Below are 24,188 nucleotides of genomic sequence, written 5' to 3' on the forward strand. Positions count from 1 at the left end.
TTTACACTGAGAAAGAGCCTTTGTCAATGCCTTACTCTAGATAAGCTTGATGTGAAAGTATACTACTCTGGCTCCTTTCGGAGTTGGATTTAGAAGGCCAAACAGAACATGTGATTTGTTAAACAAGAATGAGCATTTTTTATCCTGATAAAACCTGAGACTTATTTATTGTCAGGTTTTGAGCTGTCCTCTTGTTTTAGAAGGTTCACTTTAATGAAAACTTGGATTTGCTATATTTAATTTACACCTAAGGCGTTGACCCTGTAAGCAGATGTTTTTGGGTTGAAATAAATGGCATTCTATTTACACAAGGGCCTTAAAGGCTTGAGACCTAAATAATTAGTACTATTTATTATTAGGACTATTATATTAGTGTTACTCAGCTATTTTGCAGCTATTCTGTTACCAGAGTAATACCAGTAATTTACAAGTTATGAATTTGACTGTAAATGGATAGTTCTAACATTTAAAGGGACACTGTCAACCTCAAACAATGACTGAAGTAGTTTCAAGTGCTACATATGCCTCTGAATCACCATTCCCAATTTTTATAGTCTTCACAATGATCCTTTTCTCTTACCTGTTAAGGTGTGAAAACTCCACCCAGGCAGAAAAAAACTATTACAATCCTGCCTGGGGCCTTCGGGTTCAACCCTTATATATTCACTACTACTACAAAGTAAACTAATTAGGAGGAAAGCTGTTTCGTTTTCATTTTTCAGTAACCGTCCTCATAGGTGTGATAGAAGTGATTTTTAAGTTAGTTGTATCCTTTTGACTATTCCACCATGACTTAAATTTAAACTAATGACTTGTTAACGTACCTGAGACCTTAGTTCCTTTGGTGCTGCTGACACATTTGTCATAATAAATATGAAGTGCTCTACATATTCTGCATACATCAAATATTAGTTATAAACCTACAACACTCATGATACGTGTATGTAAACGTGACTTTTTTGTTTAGCCAAGTCTTTAAGCTTTAGTATCCCTTGCAAATAAGTAACTGTTAATGCTGTAATCACAGATTTCTGCTGTAACTTTTTCTAAAATGGATAATAAAGAGAAATATGCATGGACTACTTGTTTCAGCTATGCAAATATTCAGTATGTACACACAATAGAAATCACTTTGCACTAGAAATGTTGTTGGGATGAACTAGGTGACCATATAAGGTTTTCTGTCTTTATAGTTTCTTTGACTAAATATACAGAGGAATTAAACTTCCTGGGGACTTATTAACCCAATCTTTTATTAAAGGGACATATAAATTTGTTTAAGAACATTGTAGAATGTGAAGATTTTATGAAAATCTAAAATTTTCACAGCTGTTTATACTTCAGTGAAAAGTTTAGTTGGGATTTAAACACATTCTTGTCCAGTATTTTCAACCCAAACATAATTACAGCCAGTGTGCATGAAAACCAGACAATGACTCCGACTAATCTGTATTTGTTGTCCACACTAAAGTGCAAAAAGTAATCACAATTGATAAAAAAAGGTAGACTTCACTTTCAGTTTTAATAACTAAGTCTGTATGTAATTTCCAAAATTATTTAACCTTACTCATTTTAATCTCCAGGAAATATATCAGGGTGCTAGTTATAAAGATATTCTCTTCCAAGATGATGTATTGGTTTTTGGTTTCAATTGTCTACCTTGACTTGAGCAAATGGTACTGTTTCAACCAAAAAAAGCATTTCCATAGAAGAGCAAATCTAAGAGTTGGGCTTAAACTGACATTTGTGTTTCCATGTAAATTTTACAGGTATTCAATAAACACTCAATTCCTAAATTCTGTCTAGGACCAGAATGTCAAGGATATTACTATCTCCCATTCTTTGAAACAGAAACTTAATTAAGAAATTGTTTGAAAGTAACTTGTTTGCCCCTGGTTCTTCCGTTTTTAAATTACCGTAAGTTCCCTGGTTCATTCAGAGCTGTAAAAACCCAAACCATGAAATAACTTTCATATTCTGGTTCACCAGCTCTCATGGATTGCAAAGCAAACTGCTTGTCTTTACAGAAAACTCCCACCACCACTTAACTCCTGTATTTTATTTTAAATACTCTGTGCTGTTTTAAACAAACAATATTATGGTATGTTTAGTTTGAGTTAGGACATATTTTGTCTCAAAACGAGCTACTGATTCTCCTATAAACTTCCTTGAAGTTTTTTAATGTTTGTTGTAAAATCTACCACTTTCCTTTTATCATGTAAACTGCACCAATATGCAGCTTAAATACAAGACATCTGTGACAGAGTGAGAATTTTTTGTAACATTTTTAATGTCTGTGTGTGCCTCAGGTTCCTCCGTACTTCATATTGCCACCCAACGAGAGCAAAAGGAATAACACTGCTCCTGGAACGGTTTCACCTTGCTGTCTAAGTGGAATGAATGCTTGTCAAGGAACTGGTTGAAAGTGACTAGATCAACAGAAGGTCCAGAGAGACAATGCAAGGCCATCTGACTGAAAGATCAGTGCTCAAAAGTGGGAAGCTCCAGCGGGTAGGGTTGCGAACTCAGCCATGGCCCTGCGTGGAGAACAAGGACTGAGAGGTCACCAGCAAAGGATAAAGAGTGGGCTTCTGGAAGAAGCTGGTTTCTCCCTCTCCTGGAACTGTTAAAGGGAGAGAGAGATAGGAACCAAGCTATCAGGGGGGTAACCGTGTTAGTCTGTATCTACAAAAACAACAAGGAGTCTGGTGGCACCTTAAAGACTAACAGATTTATTTGGGCATAAGCTTTCGTGGGTAAAAACCTCACTTCTTCAGATGCATAGAGTGAAAGTTACAGATGCAGGCATTATATACTGACACATGGAGAGCAGGGAGTTACTTCGCAAGTGGAGAACCAGTGTTGACAGGGCCAATTCAATCAGGGTGGATGTAGTCCACTCCCAAAAATAGATGAGGAGGTGTCAATTCCAGGAGAGGAAAAGCTGCTTCTGTAATGAGCCAGCCACTCCCAGTCCCTATTCAAGCCCAGATTAATGGTGTTAAATTTGCAAATGAATTTTAGTTCTGCTGTTTCTCTTTGAAGTCTGTTTCTGAAGTTTTTTTGTTCAATGATAGTGACTTTTAAATCTGTAATAGAATGACCAGGGAGATTGAAGTGTTCACTTACTGGCTTATGTATGTTACCATTCCTGATGTCCGATTTGTGTCCATTTATTCTTTTGCGGAGGGACTGTCCGGTTTGGCCAATGTACATGGCAGAGGGGCATTTCTGGCACATGATGGCATATATAACATTAGTGGATATGCAGGTGAATGAGCCCTTGATGGTGTGGCTGATGTGGTTGGGTCCTCTGATGGTGTCGCCAGAGTAGATATGGGGACAGAGTAGGCAACGAGGTTTGCTGCAGGGATTGGTTCCTGGGTTGGTGTTTCTGTGGTGTGGTGTGTAGTTGCTGGTGAGTATTTGCTTCAGGTTGCGGGGTTGTCTGTAAGCGAGGACTGGCCTGCCTCCCAAGGTCTGTGAGAGTGAGGGATCATTTTCCAGGATAGGTTGTAGATCGTGGATAATGCGCTGGAGAGGTTTTAGCTGGGGGCTGTATGTGATGGCCAGTGTTCTGTTATTGTCCTGTAGTAGGTGATTCCTGGGTACCCGTCTTGCTCTGTCAATCTGTTTCCTCACTTCCCCAGGTGGGTATTGTAGTTTTACGAATACTTGATAAAGATCTTGTAGGTGTTTGTCTCTGTCTGAGGGGTTGGAGCAAATTCGGTTGTATCTTAGGGCTTGGCTGTAGACAATGGATCGTGTGATGTGTCTTGGATGGAAGCTGGAGGCATGTAGGTACGTATAGCGGTCAGTACGTTTCCGGTATAGGGTGGTGTTTATGTGACCATCACTTATTTGCACTGTAGTGTCCAGGAAGTGGATCTCTTGTATGGACTGGTCCAGGCTGAGATTGATGGTGGGGTGGAAATTGTTTAAGTCCATGTGGAATTCTTCAAGGGCCTCCTTTCCGTGGGTCCATATGATGAAGATGTCATCAATGTAACGCAAGTAGAGGAGGGGCACTAGGGGACGAGAGCTGAGGAAGCGTTGTTCTAAGTCAGCCATAAAAATGTTGGCATACTGTGGGGCCATGCGGATACCCATAGCAGTGCCACTGACTTGAAGGTATAAGTTGTCCCCAAATCTGAAGTGGTTGTGGGAGAGGACAAAGTCACAAAGCTCAGCCACCAGGCGTGCTGTGGCCTCAGAAGGGATACTGTTCCTGACAGCCTGTAGTCCATCCTCATGTGGAATATTGGTGTAAAGTGCTTCTACATCCATGGTGGCCAGAATGGTGTTTTCAGGAAGAACACCAATGCATTGTAATTTCCTCAGGAAGTCGGTGGTGTCTCGAAGATCACTGGGAGTGCTGGTAGCGTAGGGTCTGAGGACAGAGTCCAAATAGCCAGATAATCCTGCTGTAAGAGTGCCAATGCCTGAGATAATGGGGCATCCAGGGTTTCTGGGTTTATGGATCTTGGGTAGCAGATAGAATACCCCTGGTTGGGGTTCTGGGGGGGTGTGTCCATGTAAATTTGTTCCCGTACTGTAGCTGGGAATTTCTTGAGCAGATGGTGTAGTTTCTTTTGGTATTCCTCAGTGGGATCAGAGGATAGTGGCCTGTAGAACGTGGTCTTGGAGAGTTGCCTGGCAGCCTCTTGTTCATAATCCGACCTATTCATTATGACTACAGCACCTCCTTTGTCAGCCCCTTTGATGATAATGTCAGAGTTGTTTCTGAGGCTGTGGATGGCACTGCGTCCTTTGCGGATTATGTAACAGAGGAGGAGAAGGACTTCGGAGTATTGGTTGATCACAGGATGACTATGAGCCACCAATGTGATATGGCCGTTAAAAAAGCTAATGCGGTCTTGGGATGCATCAGGCGAGGTATTTCCAGTAAAGATAAGGAGGTGTTAGTACCATTATACAAGGCATTGGTGAGACCTCATCTGGAATATTGTGTGCAGTTCTGGTCTCCCATGTTTAAGAAGGATGAATTCAAACTGGAACAGGTACAGAGCAGGGCTACTAGGATGATCCAAGGAATGGAAAGTCTTATGAAAGGAGACTGAAAGAGCTTGGCTTGTTTCGCCTAACCAAAACAAGGCTATCGGGAGATAGGATTGCTCTTTATAAATATATCAGAGGGATAAATATCAGGGAGGGAGAGGAATTATTTAAGCTCAGTACCAATGTGAACACAAGAATAAATGGATATAAACTAGACATTAGGAAGTTTAGACTTGAAATTAGACTAAGGTTTCTAACCATTAGAGGAGTGAAGTTCTGGAACAACCTTCCAAGGTGAGTAGTAGAGTCAAAAGACGTATCTGGCTTCAAGACTAAGTTTGATAAGTTTATGGAGGGAATGGTATGATGGGATAGCCTAATTTTGGCAATTAATTGATCTTTGATTATTAGCAGTAAATATGCCCAATGGTCTGTGATGGGATGTTAGATGGAGTGGGATCTGAGTTACTACAGAGAATTCTTTCCTGGGTGCTGGCTGGTGAGTCTTGCCCACATGCTCAGGATTTAGCTGATCGCCATATTTGGGGTCGGGAAGGAATTTTCCTCCAGGGCAGATTGGCAGAGTCCCTGGAGGTTTTTCGCCTTCCTCTGCAGTGTGGGGCACGGGTCACTTGCTGGAGCATTCTCTGCACCTTGAGGTCTTTAAACCATGATTTGAGGACTTCAATAACTCAGACATAGATTAGGGGTTTGTTACAGGAGTGGGCAGGTGAGATTCTGTGGCCTGCGTTGTGCAGGAGGTCAGACTAGATGATCATAATGGTCCCTTCTGACCTTAAAGTCCATGAGTCTAGTATCGGGGGTAGCTGTGTTAGTCTGTATCCACAAAAAACAACAAGGAGTCCAGTGGCACCTTAAAGACTAACAGATTTATTTGGGCATAAGCTCTCGTGGGTAAAAAACTCACTGTCAACACTAGTTCTCCACTTGTGAGGTACTCCCTTCTCTTCATGTGTCATTATATAATGCGTGCATCTGTAACTTTCACTCCATGCATCTGAAGAAGTGAGGTTTTTTACCCACGAAAGCTTATGCCCAAATAAATCTGTTAGTCTTTAAGGTGCCACCGGACTCCTTGTTGTTTTTATGGTCATCCGAGTTGGGCTTGCAGGGCCAAAAATTGCTATGTAGATGTTCAGGCTTGGGCTCAAGCTCAAAAGTCCACACAGCAATTTTTAGCCCCTGAGCCAACTGATCTGGCTCAGCCATGGGTTTTTTTTATCCCCATGTAGAACTAATCTCTGAGCTAACCCAAGAACTTTGGGTATATGCTAGGTGACTAATAAATTGTTACCCTGTTTTGAAAAGGCTGCCTGATGTTTCTGCAGTGAGAGCACTGTGTGCTGAAGTACAGTACAAGCCTCCCACGGGGGGCTGGTTTAGCAGGATTTGCTGCCAGGCGCCACAGAGAGACAGAGATTGCCGCTGCCCGAAGGCCCAGTCCAGGGATGGGCAAACTTTTTGGCCTGAGGGCCACATCTGGATAGGGAAATTGCATGCAGGGCCATGAATGTAGGACTGGGGCAGGGGGTTGGGGTGCGGGAGGGAGTGCAGAGTGTGGGAATGTGTGTGGTGTGCAGGAAGGGGCTCAGGGCAAGTGGTTGGGGCAGAGGAGGGGTGTGGGATGTATGAGGGGGGTCAGGGCTGGGGTGCAGGAGGGATGTGAGGTGCGGCAGGGGGCTCAGGGCAAGGGGTTGGGGTGCAGGAGGGTTCAGGCTCCAGCCTGGCGCCGCTTACCTGGAGTGGCAGCAGCATACACTGGGGCCAGGGCAGGCTCCCTGCACGCCGCTCCCGGAAGTGGCCAGCACCACATCCCTGCAGCCCCTGGGGGAAGGTGAGCAGAGCGTTCTGCACGCTGCCCTCGCCTTTGGGTACCTCGCCCGAAGCTCCCATTGGCTCCCCGTTCCCGTCTAATGGAAGCTGCGGGGGCGGGGGGGCTTGCCTGCAGGCAAGGGCAGCCCTTTGCCCCCACCACCACCTTCCCCAGGGGTCACAGGGACGTGGTGCCAGCAACTTCCGGAAGCGATGCGGGGCCACAGGGGTGGCAATCCCACGGGCTGGATCCAAAGCCCTGACGGGCCAGATTTGGCCCACAGGTTGTAGTTTGCCCACCCCTGGCCCAGTCTCAGGCCAGCCCCTCTAGAACTGTGTGGGTCCTTGGGGCCTGGCACACTGAAGAGGTCACTCCCAAAGAACTGGTTACAGGCTACGGCATACATCAGACCTTGTGGATCTGTGACGGTATCTACCAAAAATAACCACAGTATGTTAGACTGATGAGTAATGCGGTGACACTAGTAGAGGAGTGTCCAAAGCAGTCTACAAAACAGCTAAACAGCTAAACTGCAATCCATTGGTGCTTTCTTTAGTATATAGGTATGGCTCAGTGACACTAATGATTTTTAACAGACAAGAGACAATGGGTTATTTGTCTTTAATGGCTGGGTAAGTGTTCTTGTTTCCATTGCTGGTGAACTCAAACAAGCATCTTCTATTTATCCATCAAGCACTGTTCATGCAAACACTATGGCTTGTCTTTTGATAATAACCTTGTGACCATAAGGCAGTTATCTGTAGGCTTTTAACTTCAAAATTTGTTTCCCTGTGTTAACACAATGCTCCATTCTCTTGCTGCAAATCATCCTTTGATCCCCATATCAAGACAGAAGTAGCTTTCTTCAATTGTTTAAAATTAGTTTCTCAGCAAATTGCCAAAGCTTGAAGATAATAGCATATAAGCCACATGAACACACTTTCTGAATAAAGGCTTAGATTTGAGTGTTTACTTTACCTTAAAGCGACTACACTAAAAGACTGTATATATCCTTCAAGTGTCCTCTGTTTACCATCTTCAGCATTGCTATATTAGCCTTCAAATTCTTCTTCAGACATCCCATTTTTTCCAGAGGAAAAAGATAATCTCATTAGAAACTATTGGACTGTAATAGGTGGCAAATCCAAAACTGTTAGCCTGAAAAGGACATCACTATGTACGGATAAAACTATTTTTGCATTATATGAAGCTAAAAATAGGAGAGGCAAAATGGAACTTACTTCATGCCATATATATCTGGGACTAGCACCCAAAAAAACCAACCCCAATAGGCCTGGTCTACACGAGACTGATGTCAGGAGCATAAAGAGGTGTGATCCCTGACTGTTTCAGCAGAAGCCCCTAGTGTAGACCATATTATACCAGTAAATATGCAGTTTTCCTGGGATAGCTTGTTTTGCTTCTGAGCACTGGTTTTACTACACCAGTACCAAGCATAGCTTCCAGATAGAGTGTGGATGCAATTCTGAGTGCTTTGCTGGTATAGTATACCAGTATTCTTATACAAATAGAATGTTGTTAGAGTAGACATAACCCAGGTAAAACCAGAACAAAACAACTGTCTGACTGGTCCATATCTCTAGTCCAAACCACTGAACTACTTATTAGTTCTAATTTAATCCTAAAATGGAACACTTCCTTCCCTTTTAGTTAGGATGCCAACCTAAAAAGGAAATGTTCTGATTGACCATACTTTTCTAAACGTCATACTGTATATTTTAATATTGGTATATGAAAAAACCTGGCATTATATGCATGCTAACTTCTTGAAATGCTGTCTGAAACTAACATTTTAAAGAGTCTCTTGCCCTCTGATGGATATATAACATCAGCAGCACCAACACTGCTTAAGTGTTGGATTTTTCCTGTGCTTATAAGTGGAGGCCACTGCCATCCAACAGGTAACAGTCAGGTGTGATTCCTCACTTGCCTAGAGGCAGCTCGCCAATCTTTTTTCCCCAAAATAATCATAAGGAATAAGCCCCAGTTACATCCACCAAAATGGCTGTCCCGGAGCAAACCCTAAGGACAGACAAGTAAAGCTAACAAACACTGACTTGCACTGAGGTAGGTTTCAAGCCAGGACTAAACTCCAGTTTATAGCAGTTTGCCTATTTTGCAGGAGGGGCTTGCAACAGTGATTGACCACACATGACAAACTCCCATTGTAGACAAGGCCTTAGTAATTGGATTCCCTTCCCTTATTTTAAATACTGTTTTCTCTCATGGAAGAATTTCCATGAAGTTTTCTTCTTGCCTTGTTCTCAATAGTTTGTTCCCTTCAAGCAGCTGAAACAGGATAAGCTCTGCCTCTCATGGGCCAACTGCCTCATGCATGTTACTTTTCTTCAGTGCAATCAGTAGTAAAATTAAACTGATGAAGTGTATAACATTTGTCTGGCGTAAACTGAAATAGATGAGAAGCACAAAGGTAATTTTCACAGAGGAACTATGAAGGAAGGATTCCTAATATCCTATATCCAGTTCCAATTCCTATAGTACGGTGTTAAAATAAAAGGACAGAAAATGCAACTATTTTGTGTTCGTGCCCTCTCACTGCAAACATTAGGTAACTAAAGCTGGAAATAGCCAGTTTAAAATGCAACTTTTGGACCTCTTCATATCTAATTCTAGTCCTGCACAAGTCTGGTAGCAGTCTTCCATGGGAAGTAGTATACACTTACAAATTTCATTGTGAAGAGAGCAGAGCTCAGTTTGAAACCTTAAGCAGTTTCTCATTACAATTCAAGCAATAGTTATTTAACATTGTGTGACACTTCAGTACAGTAAAGCTAAGACTTATATTTAGCGTATGATTTTTTTCCAGTTATGAAAAAATTAATTATGAAGCCTCCCTTGCAATTTCACTTGGCATGACCCACTCCAGTTTGGCTGCATAGTACCTCTTTCCTCCTGAAAATTATTTCAAAAGTATTCCAAGCTCAAGGCATCTGAATACTGTATAAATATATACTAACAAGTTTTCAGAGAATACCAAAGTCCTATGCCCACATCATGCTTTATAACTTAGATCAGTGTTTCCCAAACTTGGGACATCGCTTGCGTAGGGAAAGCCCCTGGCGGGCTGGGCCGGGCCAGTTTGTTTACCTGCCCCGTTCGCAGGTCCGGGCCAAGCCGCTGCTTCCAGAAGCTCCCATTGGCCTGGAGAAGCGAACCACAGCCAGTGGAAGCCGTGATCTACAGAACCTGCAGACAGGGCAGGTAAACAAACCGGCCCAGCCCAGCCCGTCAGGGGCTTTCCCTACACAAGCGGCATCCCAAGTTTGGGAAACACTGACTTAGATTATGGTAGTACCATTTTGGATACCTTCTAAACACCATCCTCTGCCCTGAATAGCACACTACCTTAAAAAAGAAAAAAAATTAACCCGCACCCCAAACACCAGAGAAATCTTTTGCCACAGTAGGGGTGCTATTGCTAATGAATTAATGGAAAATTCTCAGCCTTATTATACAAAGTATCCACTGAGGTTTTGCATCTCAAGACTGTAGGGTAAGACAGTGAAGGTCCCTCCAGCCCTGCTAATCTCAAGGGCTGAGATGGGAGGCTAACAAACTGATTGTGGCCACTTAGTTTGAAATTTGAACCAAATCAGTTTTGCTTTGCAACTTTGGTGATTTGAGTACAAGAATATGAGTGGACACGACCTCTGTGGTAAAACAAGGCCATAGAAGTTTCATCCATTTAATTTTTTAGTTTAGAAAAGCAATTTTAGTTACACAGGGATTCTTCCCAGTTTAGACTTTCATTGGTTTAAAAGTGGTTATCTGCTCATTTGCACCCACATAGTTTCAGGCACACGCAAACTTATATATAAAGTCTTAAATATCAATTTAATTATCCACCCACAAAGAGCTTGGCTACAGAGGAACATTCAGGAAAAATAATCCTAACCATGCATAAACATTCTCATTCACAATTAAAGTGGCCATAAATTGGTTTAGCATAATTCATTTCCAGAATCGAATAAACTAAACCACATTGGGTATAGGACATTTACATGGGACTAAAAAGCCCACAGCTGGCCCATGTCCGCTTACTCAAGGTCATGAGGCTCATGCTCCAGAGCTAAAAACTGCTGTTTAGATGTCAACCCTTGCAGGCTCCCAGAGCTTGTGCTCCAGCCCAAGCCCAAATGTCTACACAGCAGTCTTTTAGCCCCTGAACCAGCTGCCAGGCCACTAGAGGATTTTATCCTTATGTAGACATACCTATTAAACCCACTTTAATTCTGAACAACAGCATCTGGAGATTTAATGCAGGTTAACTAATCTACTTCAAATACACCTCTTTAATTTGGATTAACTTTCCTGCATCTCCCTATGCAGGCAAGACAGCTCAAAAATTGCACCAGTTTGACTAAATTGTTTTAGAACCCTAGCTTTAGTTAAATCAGTGCAAATTACATAGAACAGGCCTAAGATAGATCATATGATCAAGAGATAAACACTTTATTATGAAAAGCAACAGAGGGTCCCGTGGCATGTTTAAGACTAACAGAAGTATTGGGAGCATAAGTTTTCATGGGTAAGAACCTCACTTCTTCAGATGCAAGACTTTATTATGAATGATCTCACTTAACACCATAAATGGGTAACGGGCAGGGAGAGGGGCTAAATATATGCATAAACTAGAACCAAAATAAAGCTGTTTTAATTCACATCTTTAGTTACTTAGGCAAAAATCTATACATAGACACCCTTAATTTGGATAAAGTCTCCTATTTAACTTGATTTTGACTGACACATTAAATTAGGGCACTCAGTCCAAAATAAGTACCCATATACAAACATACTGAAACACCTAAAATTGTGAATTAAAACAGAATAATTTATTTTGGTTCCAGTTGGTGTGTAGACAGGACACCCTAGCACTCTAACAGTGTCCTAAGACAAGGAGGAGTACTTGTGCTGATACAGACTAACACAGCTACTTCTCTGAAACCCGTGTCCTAAGAGGGGCACCACCACTAAGGAGGGCACACAGGATCACATGTAGAATACAAACTTAATCCACTTTAATATCTCCAATATGTGGAGCTTGGCGGGTGGGAGTTTGAAAGAACGACTCGCCCCTAAAACACCCACAGAAAGGCCAGAAGGCCCTTCCAGAGGAGAAGTCACTAACCCCCACAACTGACTTTAGCAGCCCAGGGAAACGTTTCCCCCCTCTCGCAGCAGCAGCGCTCCCTCACGTTTCCCAGAGGAATAAGCAAGGTCTCTGCCCCAACCATCGCTTTGAGCAGCAAGCGCCAGGACACTCGTTGCAACGCCGCTCACTGCTGCGGGCCTGCGGGGAGCCTGGGGGAGCTTACCGACGCAGTGGGGAGAGGGGGGCAAAGGGAGATGGGGCGGTGGGGGGCAACCGGCCGGGTCGCAGCCTCGTTTCAGGGCGCGGTGCGGGAGCCCGCCCAACCGGACCGCGCTAGGTCCCACGCCTGACCGCGCTGGGGTCCCACGGGCCTGCCGAGCGGGAGAGCTTCCGGCACCCACTCCCCGGGGAGAAGGGGGTGTCGGGGCCAGCTACCCCGCTCCCGCCGCGCTCACCATGTTGCCGGGGGTGGTTTAGCTCGTTAGCGGGTAATAGCGGGGAACCTCCTGCTCCATCCCCCCTTCGCGCCAACGCCAAACGCGCGGCGCGTGGGGGTGACGTCACTCACGCGACGGCTGAGGCGAGTGCGGATTGGAGGCGGGGAGGGGACTGGATGGGGGTAGGCTGGACAGTGGAGGGGCAGGGGTGTGGGACTGGATCCTGTTAGATATTTAAGGGGATGTGGCAGACATAGGGTGACAGATGCCTAGTCCAGGTGCGTGATTTCTTGCTGGGCACCTTACCTCTCAGTTTGCCTGGGAAACGTGTTGAAGTCTTTTGTTTACAATCACGTAGCGTTATAGATAGGGCCCTGCCACATTTGTGGTCCGTTTTGGTCAATTTTACAGTCATAGGAATTTAAAAATCATAAATTTAATGATTTCAGCTATGTAAATCTGAAATTTCATGGTGTTGCATTTTTAGGGGTCTGGATCCAAAAAGGAGTTGGGGGGATTGTAAGGTTATTGTAGGGAGGGTTGCAGTACTGACACCCTTACTGCTGCTGGTGGGGTGCTGCCTTCAGAACAGGGCACCCGGCCAACAGCCTCTGCTCTCTAGCCACCCAGTTCGGAAGGCAGCACAGAAGTAAGATTAGCAATATCACTATCCCCCCACCCCCCACCAATAACCTTGTGACACCTCCCCCCACCTCCCGAAACTCGTTTTTGTGTCAGGACCCCCAATTTGAGAAATGCTAGTCTCCCCCATTAAATCTGTATAGTATAGGGTAAAAGCCCACAAAAGATCAGATTTCATGGCTGTGACTTTGATAGGACCCTAGTTATAATGAAATCATTATTTGAAATGTAGTTTAAAACCATCACCAAGTCCAGAACAGTGAAATGCCTCAACCCTGTCCTGAGTTTGCTGCTTCTCATCCCTCCCCACTTACACCTCAGGCCTAGCAGGGTCCTGACTCCTGAGAAGTCATGCTGTGCTGATGAACCAACTCTATGTAGAGGAGCTGCTTTCAGCCGAAGCAGTGGCAGGCTTTTCTTCAGCTTCTCCTGCTTTTACTTCAGTCTTTGCAATTTTCATTTGTCTGTAGCTGTACCATCTTTGTCTATGCCCTCCGCCCAATTCCATCTGTCTATCCTATATGGGCCCCCATCACCCAAGTGTTTGAACACCTCACAAACATTAATTAATTAATCCCCAATATGCCACAGTGAGGTAATGTATGCATTAACTAAGGTTAGGCCATCAAAAGTGCCAGGATGGAAGACCAAGAAAAAGCCAGGGTGCTGCAATCATAGTGAGTCCGTCAATTTTGAACCAATGAATCAATAGCAGTGCTTAAGAGTTTTTCAGAATCAAATAAGGCCTGAAAGTAGGTCTGTTTTGTTTTGTTTTGTTTTTCTTGCTTTTTACCTTTAGAAATATCAGACATGTCAAATCTGGTCTTTCTTGGTTTTGCTAGAAGTTTCAGATTTGGATTTTTAATTCTCAGACTTCAACTGAAGCCATGTTCCCTCAGTTAAAGGCTGAGAGAGCTCAAAATCCATATGTGAGACCTTTACCAAAACCAGGAAGTCTTTAATAAAGATGCTCATTTTTAAGAGACATTTTTCTCCCAATTTTTTCTCAGATTACTGCGTTGAATGGGCATTAGAAACAATAACAAAAATTAGATTATTTAAACAGTCCAAATAAAATTAAGTTCCCATCTCAATCAGGTTTCATTTGCTTGACTTCTCTAATGTCATAAACTTATTGGTTCTCTAGTTTCTACGTCTTTCAGGAAAAACAGGTTACAATGTACCTGAATTTATCATGTTAAAAACAAGGCTAACTCTCACCTTTTTTTAAAGGGAAAAAAACTCTCAGACCTTCTTTATATCACACAGAAGCAAACAAGGGTTCAAACCCAATTGTTTCTTTTACAGGTGCTGCTTCAGGTGTTATCTTTTGGATGAGTCCTGATCACTTGTGCTTATTACAAATCCACTGTCACTTTTTGCAAGAACAGGAAAATCTACCATGGTACCTTGGTTAAATTCCAATATGGGTAATTACGTTTTGCTTGTCTTAATTCCACATATAATTTAAAGTGGATATGATATTTTTCTCTTCCTATTCTATATTGTTGGAAGTTTTTTTACAGATAAAACTGCCAAATTTCATTCTAAAGGTTGGGTGTGTATTAATAGTGTAGAATCTGTAGACTTGCCTTGCCTGGGCAGAATGCCCTGTATTATCAGCTAACTAGGATCCATTTAGATGAGAGGTGCTAAATAAAAGCAAAATCATTATTCCATCTCTTTTTTTCTCTAGGTCAGCAAGCATCATATAATAATGTTTTCCTGAGCATTTGAGGGTTAGTTTATTTTTCCAGGGGATTTCTATGCAGAATTCTATAGTTACTGCTCAGACAGTCTTCAACCTTGGTGCTTTTTAAAACTGTTTAAGCCCATTACAATTTGGCTGAGAGTTTTACTGATAAGACAAATTGTGTATCTGGATAAAGAGATTGAGTGGTAAAACAAAGTGAAGCAGTTGTTTAGTTTGGGAATTTTATAATTAAAGAAGTCTGTTTTACTTATGCAGCAGGTTTAAGGTGAGGTCTTTGAACTTCTAAAATTAAAAAACTTAGAGATGGAAAATATGGAAGATGCTTCTTGGATATGGATCTGTTAGTCTGACATGACAGAACATATTTTGTTTGTAGTGTTGAGCTGAAGAATTCTGTTTAGTTTGAAATCTTGTACCTTCCACCAACAGAAGTTGGTCCAATAACAGATATTACTTTACCTACCTTGTCACAGATCATATTTTAACATTAATGATATCATATTACTAGCCTGTTTAATTCCTTAATTCTGATTTTGTGTTTTGACAATGTCTTGTATAGGGATTGTTATTCCTTTATGAATGTACATAATCACGTGGAATGTACATTTTGAATATTAGCATAGCTTGTGAATTTACATTTCTTTTAAAGAAATACAAAGGAGAACTAGAAAGTATTACTGTATGTACTCAGTGCAAATCAAATTTGCTCTTCGGTAATTTTATACAAATTACCCAGTATGCTATGGCATTGTGATGACTATACAAAGGAAAATGTATCACATTTAAATGTTTCTAATTGTGTATTTGTAGATGCATAATAATCCTCATTAGACCTTGATTTGATCCACAGATGTTCCTGCTACCAGAATTAAGAGTAGCTGACATTTGATAGAACCACACAAAGTGTTTAAATAATGTTAAAGAATTATAGTACGTGGTTATCTCTGTTTGTATTTGATAAAGTTGCCTAGAATAACATTAAGCTGATCACTATGTGCGAGTGGACTGGTGACACATTCCTATTTCTTGGAAGTCAGGATTTTAACTCTTTATGAACAACCAGAGCTGCGTAAAGTCTTGGAGTGGTTATGGTTTGATTCTGGTTATAGAGAAAGGTGTGTGTGTGTGTGTGTGAATTTAATATTTTGCTTATGCCACCAGAATCATGAAAAGGTGTTCATTTATATTACATAATACTTGTAGTTGCTGTAAAATGAGGAATGTGCTTCCCATCTGATCTTGTCATAGACTGTGATTTGTGCTTTAAAGAGACATTATACAGTGAAAAATCATATTTTTTAAAAGTACCTATGAAGCAAATTAAACCTTTAGACTATATAAACTGAAAAAGGTTAAAAATCTAATTTACTAGTTTGCTTTTTAACATTTGGCAAGTCACTTATGGCCTGTTTTTTTTCCAGGGGTAATAATCACTTCTGAAAATCAGGCTATCTGTGCTTCAGCTTCCTCATCTGTAAAATGAGGATGGAGTTACCCACGTCTGTTGCAAAAAATGACAGAGAATCATTAGTATTTCTCTCATATTGGAAAATGAAAACAGTTTAGTCAGTTTCACTTTTATTAATCAATTTCTGGTCCTTTCACTTTCTTATAGTCTAGTATCATGCTGCAACCTTAGGTTTCAAACACTACATGAGAATTGCTTTAATTTTAAAAAGCAACTTTCATTAGATTTTATTTTTAAGAAACACTTTGTTTAGTTTTCTACGAAATCTACATTTCAAGTTAGGTTTGAGCTGATTGTTAATTTAAATTTCTTACATATCTTTTTGCTTTCTAATGCGGGGGGTGCTTTTAACATCTCCTAAAGAAACTTCTTGTAATCCCGAGGATACAAGAAAATACAACAGAAGTGTCTCCTGAAAAATGTTGAAATTAGAATTCCATTTCTTATAATGGTAGAAATTTGTTTTTATCCAATCAATTTTCAATAATCAAGAGTCCAATACTCTATAGGTTGTTTTTGGATGATTCCTCTGGGAGCATTCAACATATCGAGTTATCTGGAAAGTAAGAAATCCATATCTCTCACATTGTAAAGTACTCAAGTATCAGGGGGTAGCCGTGTTAGTCTGTATCTACAAAAACAACAAGGAATCTGGTGGCACCTTAAAGACTAAGGCCTTGGCTTCACTTGCGGATTTACAGCGCTGCCGCGGCAGCGCTGTGAAGCACAAGTGTAGTCGCGCTGCCAGCGCTGCGAGAGCTGTCTCGCAGCACTGCAAGTACTCCACCTCTCCGAGGGGAATAGCTTGCGGCGCTGCGAGCGAGCGTGCAGCGCTGCAGGCGCTGATTACACTGGCACTTTACAGCGCTGCACTTGCTGCGCTCAGGGGGGGTGTTTTTTCACACCCCTGAGCGCAGCAAGTGCAGCGCTGTGAATTGCCAGTGTAGCCAAGGCCTAACAGATTTAGATTAATCTGGGCTTGAATAGGGACTGGGAGTGGCTGACTCATTACAGAAGCAGCTTTTCCACCTCCTCATCCATTATTGGGAGTGGGCTACATCCACCCTGATTGAATTGGCCCCATCAACACTGGTTCTCTACTTGCGAAGTAACTCCCTGCTCTCCATGTGTCAGTATATAATGTCTGCATCTGTAACTTTCACTCTATGCATCTGAAGAAGTGAGGTTTTTACCCACAAAAGCTTATGCCCAAATAAATCTGTTAGTCTTTAAGGTGCCACCAGACTCCTTGTTGTTATTGTAAAGTACTGGAATTTGCATTTAGAGGCAGAATTAAATTATCTAGTATTCTTTGTAAATCCACAATCTATCTTAGATTTTCTATAGTACCCACCACCATCCTATGTCATGTTTTCAGTAAGGAGCTGATCCAAACTCAATAGGAGATTTGGATGTGCAAAGAATGTAAGAATAGGGCCTTGATATATATTACATTGTAGAGGACACTACATAAACTGACTTGTTGCTTTCTGCGTCCTTGATGGTAGGAGATCAAGGCAACTGATGCTAACATAAAGATCACACTGTCTTTAAGAGGACTTTGTAACTTAAATATTTTCCCTGTCTATCTTCATTTGAATATCCAGACAGAATGATTGTATCACATCTCGGATTATCAGCCATTTGTTTGATTCAATCACCAATTAAGCTTTTTTTTCCCCCCATTTTTCTCCTGATCAACTGTGGTCTGTTCAAATACCGTAGAAGCTTGAAACAACATTGTAACATGTTTCCCTACATAGCTATAGCTAATTGTTTCAAACAAGCTATTGCACTACATGTTCATTTGCATATCACTTAAGTACATTTGTTTTAAGAGTAAAGAAAAACAATTACAACAACTTTTTGGGTTAATTTCAAACTTCATATTGCACAGTAGCAAAAAGATGATATTTTTAAGCCAATATTGCTAATATCAATAGCTCTACTAGTATCACATTGATCTCTGATATCTGTCAGTTCACACTGCATAAAATTACTGGAATATTTAAAGCTTTAAGCTTTTTCTCTTTTACAGTGACAATTAGATTTGCACATCTCCAAAAGCGGAACATAATCCAGTATTCACACTGAACAGTGCTTACAAGGGAACATGAAGGGAAATAACTATTGTATTTTACATTTTATTTACCAGAGTCAATATCCCTCTTAGGAAGAAGAAAACATAAGCTTCTTAGAAACCAGAAACCAAAATATAACTAGGATGAATGAAGGATTTTAGGCTAGTGTTGTAAAATATGCATGCACAGTCTGGTCACCTGCAGGAGTTACAGGTGCTGGAACACGCTCAGAGAGGATGAAATCTTTGGAGATTTTAGCCACTAAATTTTAAGAAGTCTCTATTGAGCATGTGCAGACTGAGATTTTTTTTCAAAAATTTACAGCTTGGCCCAATTTGGGTGGATTTTCACAGGAGTAGCAAAAGGTACATTTCTGATAGAAAGGCCACTCCCCCTGCCAAGTTGAAATCCGTGCTCCAAAACATGGAAGCCCTAGAGCTTCTCAAAGAAAAGATCACCAGAATTTTTTAACATGGGAAAAACAGTGTATTTTTCTTTAGCCTTATTCTCAGAAAAGACTGGACTGTTTTGGCTGGGATTTTCCAAAAAGAATCTGCCTAAGGTAGATGCTGTGCATGTAAAATTTCAGCCTCAATGTTTATAGTTTGGCAAAGTTATAAGGAACTGAAAACAGGATCTTATAGTGGGAAGTATTGGACAGTCTTGATAATAGGCAGTGCTACCAATTCCCCCTATAATAATGAAAGAAAAACAGCCCATAGCCTTGTCTAAACTGGAAAATGTTAGGGTTGTAAGTATATGTTACCCCGTCACACACCTTGTGCAGACACACTAAATTGCTTGCACTGATGTGCAAGCGTTGCCAGCACTGTGGTAGTTGGACTTGATGGGAGAAAGGCTTACCATCCTTATATCCTGCATTGTGTCACTATGCTGTTGCAGCGCGAGTGCTGGGCTTTTTTGGCTGCAGTGTTACAACTGTTCCTCCCTGCATAGTTCCTTAGTGCTTCTGCAACCCCCTCAGTGTCACTCAGTGCAGTGTCACCTGTACTCATGACTACTACGTAGTTTTGAGCTACTGCTGCTTTGGCATATATGCATATGGGCTTTCTGATTTATCAAGTGCAATATATATAATCTTAAAGCTTTTTAATTACAAAAATAAATAATATATTAAAGCAATTTCAGTGCCATTTAATATTACAAAACCTGCTATTTTATACAATGAAAAGTGCTAACCCATATAGTGCACATTTTTTAAAAAATGGGTACAATACTTTTCCAGCATTGCTCTCCACTGTATTTCCATACTCCCCGTCTTTCAGGACCTGTTCTGGGAATTGTGGAATAGTTACCCACAATGCATTTAGAATGAGTGCTGTGTCTGGGCCTATTGAACAGGTTTATGTTAGCCATATGGCTACTGTTAATTAACTACTCCAGTAGAACTCTCTAGTGTGGACAGTGTCTACAATAGTGTAATTAATTAGCTATCATGAGGCAGTTTTTATAAACACATAAACATGTTACAGAGAAATACATACATGTCTCCAGATATAGATGTGTTGACATTTGTCCTAAATATAAATAAATAGTACATTTGTACGTTAGCTACTGTGTCACATTTAGGAATAATCTGTGTTCAATCTCCATTTGGTTTAAGGAGCTACATTGTTAAACCAAGTTGCTATTGATTTTGATGGATCTGCTCAGAAAATATTATTTAAATCTATATATGCACTGTAGTTCCTTATGAAAAGCAATCATGTCATCAGTCCTGTTGTAAGTGCAGGGCCGGCTCCAGGGTTTTGGCCGTCCCAAGCAGCCAAAAAAAAAAAAAAAAGCCACGATCTGCGGCGGCAATTCAGCGGTAGGTCCTTCGCTCCGAGCGGGAGTGAGGGACTGTCCGCCGAATTGCTGGACGTGCCACCCCTCTCTGAAGTGGCCGCCCCAAGCACCTGCTTGCCAGGCTGGTGCCTGGAGCCGACCCTGTGTAAGTGATAAATTCAGTGTATGAATACACATTCTTTTATTTTCTATCAAAAGCTTTCCGAAGACTTCATTATATTACCAAATACTGTCTTACTGGTTTGTCAGACCCATTACAGTGGTGGCCCAATTGTGTCTACCACGATTCTTTAATTAATCAGTGCTGAAAGAGCATCTGGGTAATTATCTTTATTTAAAAAAATAATCAAAGGAAATTGCCTAAGGACTGAAACAACTTAACTGTTAACTTGTTCTGAGTTGAGAGCAACAGGAAATAATGTTAGCTGTATGTAGAGCTGCATACCAGACTCCTATATAGGTAGTAAGAACAGCTGCACTTAATTGGATAAAATATTCACTTCCTTTGCATTTGTGTATTGTTAATGGGACATATTTGGATCTCCCCCTTCCAGGCAGAAGGAGGGACTCAAAAGCCTTCTCAACACCATTTCCCACCTGATCCCAGTGGACCCTTTTCTGCACATTCAGGCTCACAACTGGGGAGATGGAATGGGCAAGGCTAGACGGATGATTGGGCAGGGCAGGGGGAATGCACATCTTCCTTCCTCCAGGCCTTCTAACTTTACCCAGAAAACATAAAACAGCACCATTTCTAGGTAGATCCTTCTGGGAGTCCTAAGAGCTCCCATAGCATGGGGCTAGTGTGACTCCAGTGGAGCCAGTGGGGGGCTGACAGATTACAGAGGTGGCACCCAGGATCTGCCAGGTTTGGGGACAGACTGTGCACTCCTTTCTGTGGGAGGGCAAACTGCCTTCCTCTGAGTAGACAGTGTGGGAAAATCTCCATAAGGAATTCATGGAGAGTCTCACCCCTCAAAAAATAAAAAAAAATAAAAAGCCCCCTGCAGCTCTTAATATGTGAGGGGACAGTTTGGCCAAGTGAAAGGCAAAAGTTTTTTTTTTTTTAAGTTTAACAAATCGTAATTAAAAATCTTTCCTGTTATAATATATTGAGTTAAAAGGTGTAACCCTGGCAAAAGTAACAACAAATACGTATTGACATGCCCTCTTCTCTGTTCATTATTATTCTTGTTATTATTGTATTGTTTGTTTAGCATTGACAGTGTGCTCCTTAATGGGATAATGTAGTCTGAAAAATTTCTTTTATATTTCCTTGAAATTTATCTGTATCAAAAATAACTGATAATCTCTCAGTGTCTCCCCTCTACTAGTATGCTGCCATTTCAGTGATATAGCATTAAAATAATTATAAGTTGGTTCACAAGTATTTATATTATTTTATAGGTAACCTATTTTCCTGCAATAAGAACCTGACATAAGTGTCCCAATGACTATCAGAAGGCCACCTCCCTGGAATTACGCTGCTTTCTGTAACCCATCCTAGGTCTCATAGTTCAAGCTAATTATTGACAGGGCTTTTACAATCACAAGCTTTTACTGAAGCTTTGATAAGACACTGCAGCAGTTAGTGGCAAATGAAGCAGGCTGTGCAGCAGGGGACTCTAGGGAATGAATGGATTTTCTCCAGCATCAGTGAAAGAAATCTGACTTTTAACACATACACTATAGAAGGACACAATGTGTGGCCAAAGACTGAAGAGATCTGTTGCTTTTTGGGCATTTGTTTTCATAAGGACAGTTACCGGGCTTGCCGGAGAAGGAAGATCTGTGTGGGAAAAGGACCTTAGCTTCAGTCCTGTGAATGGCACTCAGATGTTTCTGTATGACACTTTCCCCAAAAAATTTCTTTGGGGAGTAGGCACTGGAGCATTTCAGGTGGAAGGCAGCTGGAGGAAGGATGGAAAGGGACCCTCAATATGGGACCACTTCGTTCACTCAGATTTCAGAGATGCTGCCAACATAGATGACTCCAGCAACAGTTACACTTTTCTGGACAAAGACTTGTCAGCTCTGGATTTTTTGGGAGTTACTTTTTATCAGTTTTCAATTTCATGGCCAAGGCTGTTTCCCAGAGGGGTGATAGCAAATGCCAACGAAAAAGGACTCCACTACTACAATACTCTCATTGACTCTCTAGTCCACAGAAATATTGAGCCCATAGTAACTCTGTACCACTGGGACTTGCCTTTGGCACTGCAAGAAAAATATGGGGGGTGGAAAAATGAATCAGTAATTGATATCTTCAACGACTATGCAGCTTTTTGTTTCCAAATTTTTGGGGACCGCGTTAAATACTGGATTACAATCCACAATCCTTATTTAGTTGCCTGGCATGGGTATGGTACAGGTATGCATGCACCTGGCGAGAGAGGGAAAATAGCAGCTGTCTATACTGTAGGACACAATCTGATCAAGGTACAGTACAACCAGGTTTAATCTTAACAGCTCCAGCACCAATATGGAAAGTAGCAGGGGAAAAACTAGTATAATTGGCATAAAAGAGATCTAGGACTGGTGAAATACTAAGAAACAGTCTTCTTTTGTTTTTAATATTTATTTTACTAGTCACATCAGGCATTCAATCACTATATATATATTAAAGCAACAGTTTACTACTTTAGTTCAATTACTATTGCCTGCAAAGTATGGTTATTCAGAAGCTTTCTTTCACAGTCTTTCCATTTAGTCCAATAACAGCTGTTGCTCACATGTCCTGATTATTATTTTAATTTAAACCAAAGTTTTCATATTTGTATATTTAATAAATTCTTCCAGTAATAGTTTATATATATAAATAATTCATCCCAGCCTGGTAAAATCATATTGCAAAATATTTGATATTTACTGATATAGCAGGCTTACCAATTGTATTTATTGTTTGAAAAGAAACATCCTCTATCAGTATTTAAGAATTTTAAAATGACATTAGCCCTGTATTACTTTCAGCTCTTTAGTTTTATTTTGTTATTTTATTTAGCAGTAGTCTTCTCACGAATTACACACCCTCTGGGCTCAAACCTACCCTCACTGACTTCAGTGGATGCAGGCTTGGACCCTAAAGTTGTCTGCTGTAGTATACATCTTCATATAAGTTTTTGCCACTGTTTATTGAAGGGACAAAAGTTAGGAGGAAGAAGACAATGTACCAGGTTACAAGTAGTTAAAGTGGGTCATATTTTTAAAATAACAAGTGCAGGAGAGGTCCAGAATAGCATCCATCAGTACCATAAAGGAAGTAGCACATGCTTCGAGATTATTTCAATATATAGAAAAGGTAAAAAAGGATGCCTGTCCACATGCTTTATGTGCCCTTGATATAACTTAAAAATGCATTATAAGTACAACAATTTAAGATAAAAAAAATAAATGTCAAGGTCATATTTAGCACTTTTCATCAATAGATCTCAAACTTTACAAAGGAGGTCAATATTATTATCCCCATTTTACAGATAACCCACAGCAAATTCCCATCCTACTCTAACAGTCTCCCACCATTACCATTACAGTTCACCCCAATACTACCATATATTATGAATATTATTCAAATAAGATTTTCAGAAGTGACATGTTTTAGGTTGCATCAATTTTGTGTTTTCCAATTCAAGACATCTTAAAAAGGCTTGATTTTCACAGAAGGAGTGCTTAGCATTTTCTGAAAATCAGGGTCCTTAAGGTATCTCAAGTTGAGTACCTAAAATTATTAGTCAGTTTTGAAAATATAGGACAAGAACAAGGTGAGTGTGGTGTGAATGATGTTGCCATCCTGGTCATATGACTTAGACAAGGTAGATACTCATCACTTTTTAAAAAACAAAGACTAAAGTGGAATTGGGAAAAAATAAAATACTAAAATAAAGGAAAATAAATTAAATCCATGTCCTATGGCCTCCTAATTAAAGAAATGCACAAAGTGGAAAATAGCACCGATGGGTTGTTTAAATTTATTACGGGCCAGCCATATTCTGCAACCCATACCCACCTTGAGTGATACCTTACATGGCAGATAGCCTCATTGAAATTAATTAA

The 24,188-nt window shown here is 40.9% G+C and overlaps 2 protein-coding genes across 2 annotated transcripts in view; one reads left to right on the forward strand and one right to left on the reverse strand.

Moving 5' to 3' along the window:
• Nucleotides 1–12,537, reverse strand: part of RFC1 (replication factor C subunit 1) — a 78,858-nt gene extending 66,321 nt beyond the window's left edge. The window contains exon 1 of the mRNA XM_054029212.1: nucleotides 12,443–12,537. Within this exon, the coding sequence (XP_053885187.1) occupies nucleotides 12,443–12,445 (3 nt within the window). The 5' untranslated portion in view covers nucleotides 12,446–12,537. The remainder of the gene's footprint in view (nucleotides 1–12,442) is intronic.
• A 9,201-nt stretch (nucleotides 12,538–21,738) lies between these two features.
• KLB (klotho beta) overlaps nucleotides 21,739–24,188 on the forward strand; it is a 45,472-nt gene continuing 43,022 nt past the window's right edge. The window contains exon 1 of the mRNA XM_054028992.1: nucleotides 21,739–22,577. Within this exon, the coding sequence (XP_053884967.1) occupies nucleotides 21,840–22,577 (738 nt within the window). The 5' untranslated portion in view covers nucleotides 21,739–21,839. The remainder of the gene's footprint in view (nucleotides 22,578–24,188) is intronic.

This window comes from Malaclemys terrapin, chromosome 5 (genome assembly GCF_027887155.1).
Source record: "Malaclemys terrapin pileata isolate rMalTer1 chromosome 5, rMalTer1.hap1, whole genome shotgun sequence".
Classification (NCBI taxonomy): domain Eukaryota; kingdom Metazoa; phylum Chordata; order Testudines; family Emydidae; genus Malaclemys; species Malaclemys terrapin.